The following is a 9,963-nucleotide window of genomic DNA, read 5'->3' as shown; positions in this document are numbered from 1 at the left end:
ATGAAGCTTGTAACAGTTGCTATCGTAATGCAGTGTATCACCACATGGCGGCGCCTCCTGTCTCACGACTGGTGTCACCCCCTTTTTGTTCTTCTTCGCACTCCTCCTGTAATGGATGCTCCCGTGTGTACGCGGACTAGTGTGCTCTTCAGTAATGTGTGGTAGAGGTAGCACTTATTTTTGATATTGTAAATAAATGAGTACTTTTTGGAAAGTCAGAAGCTGTTGCTCATTCGCTATCCACCTGCACACCTCCGCGGCTGGCTTCATCTCCACCGCACGTTACAACTGGCGCCCGAACTTTTTCCCCTTGGACTTCAGACGATTTTTGCATCCCGCCGAGGATTCTTCTCTTCTAGCACGTGAACTGTCTCGGAAATCCCCCAAGTTTTGCGGACGCTCGGACGTTTTCTCCAGCCATGGCCGCAGCCTCAGCTCAGGTGGGACCCGACTAATTTCTGGATACCGCGGTGTGCCGCTGCTCTGCTTGGGAGAAAGAAAAAGAGAGAAGCTGACTCCGCGACGCGAATGGACTCCGTGGATTTGTTATTTGGACGTGCTGTTGGTTTCGTCTTCTAAGGATTAATTCTTCTGTGGAGAGCCTGGACATGAACATTTCTGCTGGCTTTCCATTCCCCTTTCCCTCTGCTGAGACTGACTGTAGCACATGTAAGTGAGAACTTGGCCGACTACAACCGTTGGTGCTGGTCTTCGGCTCAGTATAACGAAACGATTTAAAATTAATCTTTGCATTTTTGTCTTTCTAGTCTGATCTGACTCTTTTACTACTATATCAATAACTACACTGTGCCCTGGAGCGGCTTAATTTTTTTGAAATCACAATGGCACACTGCCCAGACGACTCTGACTCAGACATGGAACTTACCTCGTTACCTATGTGCCAGATAGTTGAAAATGTGACTCCTAGCCTTAGCCAACAAGTGGTGGAGTTAAGAACTGAGGTGAATAAGCTTAGTGATTGTTTACGTGACTCACTGAACATACAGCAGAGTTTACTAAGGCAGTGGGACCAACTCACAATGGGGAGCTCTCCCCCTCCTGCAGTCCCACAGTCTCCTGTTTTCCCAATGGCCACATCGACACCTCATGTTCCTGCGAGAGACAAAACTGAACCCACCAACAGTACCAATCCGTTCCTGCCCAGCAACCCATTTCAACCTACAAATCCTTTTCTCCCATCTCACTCACTTGAGCTCAGCAGCACTTCCAGAGTGATTGCGGCAGCTTTACATCACACAAAACTGGAGCCTCCTGTGTATGCTGGGGACGGCAAAGTGCAACCTGAGGACTGGTTAAATGCAGTTGGCACATACAAAGCCTCATTGAACCTAACCGATGGGCAATTGCTAAACGAACTGCCACACTTTCTTGCAAAAGAGCCCGGGAAATGGTTCAAGGCATTGAGCTCCCACATCACATCATGGGCTCAATTCTGTCAACTGTTTAAGACAGTTTTTCTGCCCTCCGACAACCAAGAACGCATCCTGAGAGGAATTTTAGATCGTGTTCAGGCTCAGGACGAACCACTCCCAACCTTTGTTGCCCACATGTTGAGTGAGTTTGACAAACTGAAGAGTCCTCCACCTGAAAAAGACAGAATCGACCTAATTAGTAAACATGCTCTTGAAAAATACAGAGTTGCCCTGTATGGCGCTAATGTCACTTCTGTAATGGACCTGCTGCTACGTGCTCATGAGCTTCACTCAGTGCTTGGACCACAAAGACCACAGCCTGCTTTATGTAGCAAAGACAACTATAAGCCTGAACCTTACTGCTTCAAATGCTCTCAGCCAGGGTTCACCACACGCACCTGCCCAAACTGTAACACCCAACCTCATTTGCCACAACGAGCCTCGAACACCGCTAGGCATGGCCCAGTCCAGCCATTGCCGGCACCTGGCCCCTCTGACCCTGGCCATGAAAAGGTGGAATTAAGCAGCACCACATCCCAGCCACAATACAGGCAGTCGGGAAACTACAGGGGGGGGAGGACATTTCACAGAGGCCAATCTTCCCCCAGTTACTAACGGAGCCTCACACGCCCGATTCACTACAGGGTGGACACAGTCTTGGACACTTGGAAGACAATTTTTCACAAGTCCACTGGAATACCCCACTAAGAACGAAAGTGAACTTCAATGCTTCATCTGTGGATGCTACCCTCGACACGGGTGCTTCCCTCTCGGCTGTACGAACAGATCTCATTCAAGTAAATGACTCTCACCCTAGAAACACAAGTGAGTGGAATGGTCCTGCAGTTAACCTTGCCAATAATGCTCCCTGTATCCCTGACGGTGTTATTTGGCTCAATATTGGATTCATGAACAAGAACTTTTACCAGCGTTTTGCAATAATACCAGATTTGTCCTCTCCTTTCATTCTGGGAATGGATTTTATGGCAAGAGCTTCTGTTTCTATTCACATTCCCACTAGAACCGTCTACATTGAGGACATCCCCTGCCCACTGGCAGACGATGAAGAGGACCTTCAAAATGATTACTCACATTCACCTGGAACACTGATGTCTTTGGACTTGGTTCGCTCAGACTTAACAGCCAAACTGTCTGAAGCAAGTCTCTCAGAGAACAACAAGGATGCTTTACTCAATCTGCTCAGCAAGTTTAGCTCCTTGTTTGATGGTCAACTTGGTCGAACGGCTCTCACTGAGCACGCCATAGAGACTGGCAATGCAACACCTGTCAATCTCCCACCCTATCGCACGTCACCTGCTAAGAAACGTGTGATTGAAGACCAAGTACAACAAATGTTGAAGGACAACATCATTGAACCTTCCACAAGCCCTTGGGCAGCTCCTGTAGTCATTGTAAATAGAGCGGCCACGGAACCAAGGTTTTGTGTGGACTTTCGAGGGCTCAACCAAGTTACCCGAAAAGACTCTTATCCCCTGCCTCGTGTAGATGAGTCTTTGGACTTTCTGGCAAGAGGAAAGTTTGTCTCGACATTGGACTTAGCGCGAGGCTATTGGCAGGTTGCTGTAGCAGAGGACTCGAAGCCTAAAACTGCCTTCATCTCTCACTGCGGTCTCTTCCAGTTTCGGGTGCTGCCCTTTGGGCTCTGCAACGCACCTGCAACTTTTCAGAGACTCATGAACTCTGTGCTTGCTGGCCTCATTTACAAAACGTGCGCAGTCTACCTGGATGACATTGTTATCGCCTCACCTACCTTTGAACAGCACTTAGTGGATCTTGAGGAGGTGCTGGGCAGACTCCAGGCTGCTGGCTTGTCATTGAAGCTCAAAAAGTGCCAATTCTGCCTCGATGAATTCACCTTTCTCGGGTACCGCATCACATCATCAGGTGTTAAGCCCGATCCAGACAAAGTAAAGGCGGTTAAGGAGTTTGATACCCCAACCTCAGTGAAACACGTCCGTCAGTTCCTTGGCTTGACTGGCTATTATCGACGCTTCATTCAGAATTATGCCCGCCATGCCGAACCTCTTCACGCCATCACCAGAAAGGACAATGCTTTCCACTGGGACGACAGCTGTCGAAGGGCCATGGACACTTTGAAGGATCATGTCACATCAGCCCCGATCCTGTCATTTCCAGACTTCAACCGTCCCTTTTCCATTCACGCCGATGCATGTGACATTGGTCTTGGGGCAGTGTTGATGCAAAAGGATGACAAGGGTCGTGAGTACGTTGTGGCTTTTGCTAGTCGCTCCCTTCACAAAGCTGAACTCCCCTACTGCACTTCAGAGAAGGAGTGCCTCGCTGTGATATGGGCTCTGGAACACTTCCGCCCGTATGTTGAAGGTGTTCATGTTACTATCTTCACTGACCACAACAGTCTCAGGTGGCTCATGTCTCGTCAAAACCCAACGGGCCGACTCGCCCGCTGGTCACTTCGTTTGCAGGACTTTGATTTCACAATAGTGCACAAACCTGGTGCACAAAACAAAGTTCCCGACGCACTGTCACGCAACCCTTTGCCTCTGACCTGTGACAGGCCGACTGATCTTTTACCAGATCATGCTGTTATGGGCAGCCTGGACATTCGTACTCTGCCCCCCGTCATTCTGGCTGACCGTTCACAATTGAGACAGCTGCAGTTAGACGATCACGTCACAGGTCCACTCCTCAGAGACATTGAAGCAGACTCTCTGAACAGCTCGGACAATGCCACCTTGTTACAGTATGTTGTGTATGACTCTCTTTTGTATCACAGGGAACCCAAGTCCACATGTGCTTTGCACCCTTTGAAAGAGCTGAAACTGTTTGCCCCTACTTCCATGAGAGGCACCTTGCTGGACTATTACCATGACCACCCCACAGCAGGTCACTTGGGTGTTTCTAAGACATTGGCTAGACTGCGTTTTAGGTTTTTCTGGCCCAAAATGGCAGCTGATGTGAAACGCTATGTGATTTCATGCTCAGTGTGCCAACTCACCAAGCCAAGTCAGAAAAAAGCAGCCGGTCTTATGGTTCCCATTGTCCCCCAGAAACCCTGGGAGTATGTGGGTGTGGATTTTGTTGGGCCACTTCCCCGCACCCCCACTGGTAATGCTTATTTGATCGTGTTTGTTGACTATTTGACTAAATGGGTTGAAGCCAGTGCTGTCAAAGAAGCTACATCTCAGGTAGCAGCTGGTAAATTCGTCACTGACATTTTTGCTAGACATGGTACACCCACTTACCTGATTTCTGACAGAGGGTCTCCTTTTGTGAGTGAGCTTTTTGAACATGTTGTTTCTGCATTAGGCTCGGTGCACAGACTCACTACGGCATATCACCCTCAGACAAATGCTACTGAACGCGTCAACCGGACTCTGAAAACTGCAATCCGCGCTTATGTAGGTGATAAGCACACATCATGGGACAAGTTTCTCCCTCAGATTTGCTTTGCTCTGCGCACCGCCCCTCATGGCAGTACAGGTTTGACTCCTGCCATGATGCTTTATGGTCGTGAGTTAGACACCCCGCTTGACCTTATCACTCAGCCTTCTACAGCAGGTGTTGATGAACCGGGTGTGCCTTACCCTGAGACTCTGAGAGCCTCCCTGCAGGAAGCTCACGACCACGCCAAAGCAGCTTTGGACTATAGCCATGACAGACAAAAACATTACTATGACTTGAGACATCGACATGCCACGTTTCGTGTTGGTGACCTTGTGAGAGTTAAGACACACCCCAGGTCAGATGCTCAGTCTAACTTTACTGCTAAACTTGCACCACTGTTTCAGGGACCATTGTGTGTATCTCAGAGACTCAGTGATGTTAATTACAGGCTCACTTGGGTGGACTCCGGTGTGGATGCAGGTGTTTATCATGTTGTGAACATGCAACCGTTCCATACCTGGGACTCTCTCACTTCCAAAGAACATTCTGTTTCATCGCCTGCCGAGAGAGAGACCGCAGAGGGTCTGAACTCTGACTCTCAGGCCCACCCTGGCCCCCCTGCAGACACTGACATTGGCTCTGAGCCATTCCCCTTTGATTTACCGGACATTGACTCTTCTTCTGGTGTGGGCGCTGTTCCAGAGAGTGTTTCACCCAGATCTGTCCAGCACCCAGCTGCTGGTGGACATTACAATCTCAGGCCCAGACGTTGCCCCAGAGTTACGTCTGGCTGGAGCAACAAAAGATGGACTAATGATTTTCACACAACCAGGCTTGATCTGAAGTGAAATGTTCTGGTTAAACCTGTTTGATGCTGTCTTGTTGCATTGCTACTTTGAGTCATGATATGTAGATGTTTCTGTTTGCTCTACTTAATCCAGTTTTATGGCTCTTTAGTGCGTTAAGGTTCATTCTTGGCATTTACTTTAAAAACAAAAAAAAGGAAAAAGTGAAAAAACTAAGAAGACTGATTTTCCACTGTACATATTCGTCTTATTTTCACCAATTTCATTTTTAAATGGTCTTTTGCCCTGTGTGTGTGCACCAATCTTAGCTGTAACCTCTATGTATAGGGTACTGTTAGGTGTGGTGTGTGTTTTTTCAGCTGTGTACGGCTGAGGACAGCCTTTTTCTCACCAGGGGGGACTATGTAACAGTTGCTATCGTAATGCAGTGTATCACCACATGGCGGCGCCTCCTGTCTCACGACTGGTGTCACCCCCTTTTTGTTCTTCTTCGCACTCCTCCTGTAATGGATGCTCCCGTGTGTACGCGGACTAGTGTGCTCTTCAGTAATGTGTGGTAGAGGTAGCACTTATTTTTGATATTGTAAATAAATGAGTACTTTTTGGAAAGTCAGAAGCTGTTGCTCATTCGCTATCCACCTGCACACCTCCGCGGCTGGCTTCATCTCCACCGCACGTTACAAGCTGAGTGCAGGCTGACCCCAGCTGAGCAGCCAGAGCCTGGCAGGAAACAAAAGCAGAGATGCACAGTCAGCCTTTGTTGCCTCCATTTCTATCTGTACCTATTTCTACTGCAGAATCGATTTTCTGTCCTCTTCAGGCTGGCTTTTGCCAGCTTTGCTTTCGGCTTTGTGGTAATGACTTAAATCCCCCAAATAAACATCTCGTGAGTCAGTTGTGTTGGTGTGGGACTGTAAGTTGAAGTTTTACATTACTCCATAGCATGGCCTGAGATGCAATGTTACACACCAGTTAGCAATGCAAAGTAATGCAGTAAGTAACATATTAAAGTAATTAGGCAGTATAAAGCATAACTTTAAAAAAGAACCTGGTACTATGTGGGTTTTTCTTGAGTGGCAACTCTGGTAGTGGCAGTGATGATGTAGTTAGCGTGGCCTTGTCTACATTACATACATTCTTGAACCACAATATTAAAAGCAGCTGCCTAAAAAAGTATAGGTCTGAAATGTCGCACTTGTTAACAAACTATTGGATTGGATTCTGGGAAGACTGGAGACCAGTGCTGTGTTCTGCAGTGCGATTTCCATTATGGAAGTGTGCTCGGCCTGTTTATCTTGGTGGTCTGTGGCAGCATGTGTTTGCATGCAGCTAAGGTTTAAATTGATCTCCCTCCAGCTCCAGCTGCCTGGCAGGTACAGTGCAGTAAGTTTGTCACAGATTTTTTTTTTTTTTTTAGAGTGAATGGGATTAAACCAAATCAAAACGCTCCATTAAACAACATGCTGCAGTAAAGTAAACAGGAGTGTGTGAAAACATTTCACAATCACTCATAGTGTTATAGTTTGATCCCTATAGCATGTACTTATCGACAGTATTTGTCATTATCAGCATCTGACTTCAGCTGGACATATACCATAAATACTCAGTGTAAAAAAACAGCTTTGTGAAACCTTAAGATGAAAATGTGTTACCTGCACTTTACATGTTACATACAGTGTCAGGAAATCCCACCTGTGGAAGCAGCAACAGCCCTGATGAGGGCAGGAGGGATTCCCAGTATGGCAATGACAATGGCAGCAGCATAACAGGTTAACTGGGCTGTTTGTGATGAGGAGGCAGACAGCGTCCTCTGGTGGAAACTCTGAAATGAGAGACTGCCGAGACCCTGGGAGAAAAATAGCAGGATATGGGAGGAAAGTGCAAGAAAATGAGTGAGGCAAGGAAATACAAGACAAACAAAAAAGGACATTTTCATTCAAGCTTATGCGGAAATCCTCTCTTGTATGCAACTTAACACTGATCTATGAATAATTTAAGTATAAAAAAAGGCACCTAACTCATGGGATGAACCAATGTTTTGTCTGCATATAACAGACAACTTGGCAAAGAAACAATTTTAAACTGTATTTTTAGGTATTGTGTTACTAGCTGCCTGTCACAAAAACATAATTTGTTCCCATTTATTTAGTTGAATGGATGAAAACTGCCAAAAATAAAACAGTCTGACAGTTATAAAGTCAGACCTGAAAAACTACAGCAGATGAGAGTCATTCTATGCCATAGACATTCAAACTAATCTGAGATTATTAGTTGAAACACCTATGCTATCAATCTGATAATTAGTTATCGCATTCACAAACTTGGGTATCCATGTTGCTCATCAGCTCAGAGGGGGCGACAGCAGTACACCATCAGCCTTTTATGGGGGGTAAAAAACGTGAGCAGTGGATCAAGACTTTTGCACAGCACTGTATTTATTCTAATAGATTACTTGATAATGAAGCAATGAGTCACCACAAACCAAGCTGTTATAATCCGGTCCCAGAGCAAACTTCAGCCAGCTCAGTGTTGCCCAACATTTCCCATCTCCATCGACTTCTATCTGCCTAAATCTGCTTATGGCCTCTTATCAACTGTTTAACCTTTATCATCTGCCTGCATTGGCTTTGGTTTTGTTTGAAAACTGGGAGTTTGCCAGCTTTTAAAAACTTCACTCTGCTACTTGTCTGTGGTTTCGGTATAATTTTTAATTTAATAGTTTTTTGACAATAATGAGGCAAATATTAGTGACAAAGTAGGGAAAACAGTAAGTAGAAATTTTCATGTAAAATGGGTGTGTATCTGAAGTGAATGCTGAATAATGCTTTGATTGTGTCAGAAATACTTTCCCTGCTTCCCTTTCTTTTTTGAAATGTACACTAGTGTGCAAAAGTCTTGAACCAGCATTCATTTCTTCATATTTTGCTAAGAAAATTGGAAATATGTGCAGCAATTAATTGAAATGTGGAAAACATACATGGAAATAAAGTGTATAAGGCAAAAACAGAGTTTGTGCAATTCTAATGAGCTTGAAAGTCTCATGTTATCATTTATTTTGTATTTCCTCCTTTATTCTTAGCAGTTTTCTTGTGATTTCTTTAAGTATTCTTCAGAAACAGTTCTCCAGGCTTTTTGAAGCTCTTCTTTGGATGTGGGCTGTATTTTGTGCATGTCTGTCAAGATATCCAATACTACTTCATTAATGTTGAGTTCAGGGTCCTTTGTCAGCTCTTTATTGTATTTTGTTCCAACCGAAGGACTTGACTTTAAGATTCTGTTCCTTCTCTGCAGATACTTTTTCAGACCTGCCAGTTCTTCTAGTGTCCTCCACTTGTCCAGTTTCATTTTTAAGGACATGCTGTACATCATGCCAAGACAAGTTTTCGGTTAATAGCTCTTTGGGAATTACCTTTTTGTTGAAAAAAAAAATACTATATTATACCTGTCAAACTGTGTTATGTTTGACATCTTTATGCTCGAATTACTTATAGGTCAGTATTTAGTGGCTTTAAAAAAATAAGAAAAATAATTTCTCTGGAAATGGTCTGGTACAAGGACTGGACTGAAGACCACTTTAAAAAATACAAGAAAGTCTGGCACCTTGGCAATGACCTATAAAGAAATGAGGAGGAATAAAGACCTCTGCACAATACTGCATACATGCAAAATGCCTTGAAGTGCCTATTTGTAAAGAGGCCGTTAGCCATCCAGTCTTAATGTCTAGAGGCAGTGAACTTGCTAATTTCCATTAAACAATTTTAAACAGGGCAAAAGAAGCAGCTGACAAGAAGTACAGTAGTGCTAGTGTTCACACTGGGAACAAATGATGTGTTTTTGTGACAGGCTTCTAGTAAAAAAGTGCCTTAAGATGCAGTTCAACATTGGTCCTTTTCTAAATTGTCTCATGTGTAGACGCAACACTGGTTCATCACTTGAGTTAAGTTGCCTTTTTATGCTTGAATGATTCATAGATTAGTGTTAAGTGGTTCACATTACTAGACATTTCCACCCACGGAAAGGTAAAAACTAAAGCTATAATGTAAACCAAATTCACATACCCAGTGTTAAAACTGTATGATTTATGTGGATGAAATTCTGTGAGATACACTCAGTATAACGAAACTCTGCTGCCACCCTGCAGACAGAAAAGCCGTTCTTTACAGTGAAAATGACTGCAGTGAATTAACATATATAAAAGAACATACAAGGTCCAATCAAAAAATTAAGTAACAGTGCCTGTAGAAGAATCTCATTCCTTACTGTAGGTGTACCATTACATACCCAACTTCCTCTGCACAAAGAGGAATCAAACTGATGGATGCTCAGCTTGCCAGCAT

General features: G+C 44.7%; 1 protein-coding gene across 1 annotated transcript; it reads left to right on the top strand.

The window, feature by feature from the left end:
• The first annotated feature begins 842 nt into the window (after positions 1 to 842).
• On the top strand, positions 843 to 2,048 carry LOC146668769 (uncharacterized). The gene has a single exon (XM_085408359.1). The coding sequence runs from the start codon at positions 843 to 845 to the stop codon at positions 2,046 to 2,048; it is 1,206 nt and encodes a 401-aa protein (XP_085264485.1).
• The last annotated feature ends 7,915 nt before the right edge of the window (positions 2,049 to 9,963 follow it).

The sequence above is a fragment of the Rhamphochromis longiceps genome, linkage group LG6 (genome assembly GCF_057381845.1).
Source record: "Rhamphochromis longiceps isolate RC_006_pf linkage group LG6, R_longiceps_female_GT1.1, whole genome shotgun sequence".
Classification (NCBI taxonomy): domain Eukaryota; kingdom Metazoa; phylum Chordata; class Actinopteri; order Cichliformes; family Cichlidae; genus Rhamphochromis; species Rhamphochromis longiceps.
The sequence above is the reverse complement of the archived record's forward strand: the minus strand, read 5'-3'. Positions and strand labels throughout refer to the sequence as shown.

Excerpts from the sequence above, each read along its gene's own strand:
- LOC146668769 (XM_085408359.1), top strand. The coding sequence starts at position 843 with ATGGCACACTGCCCAGACGACTCTGACTCAGACATGGAACTTACCTCG.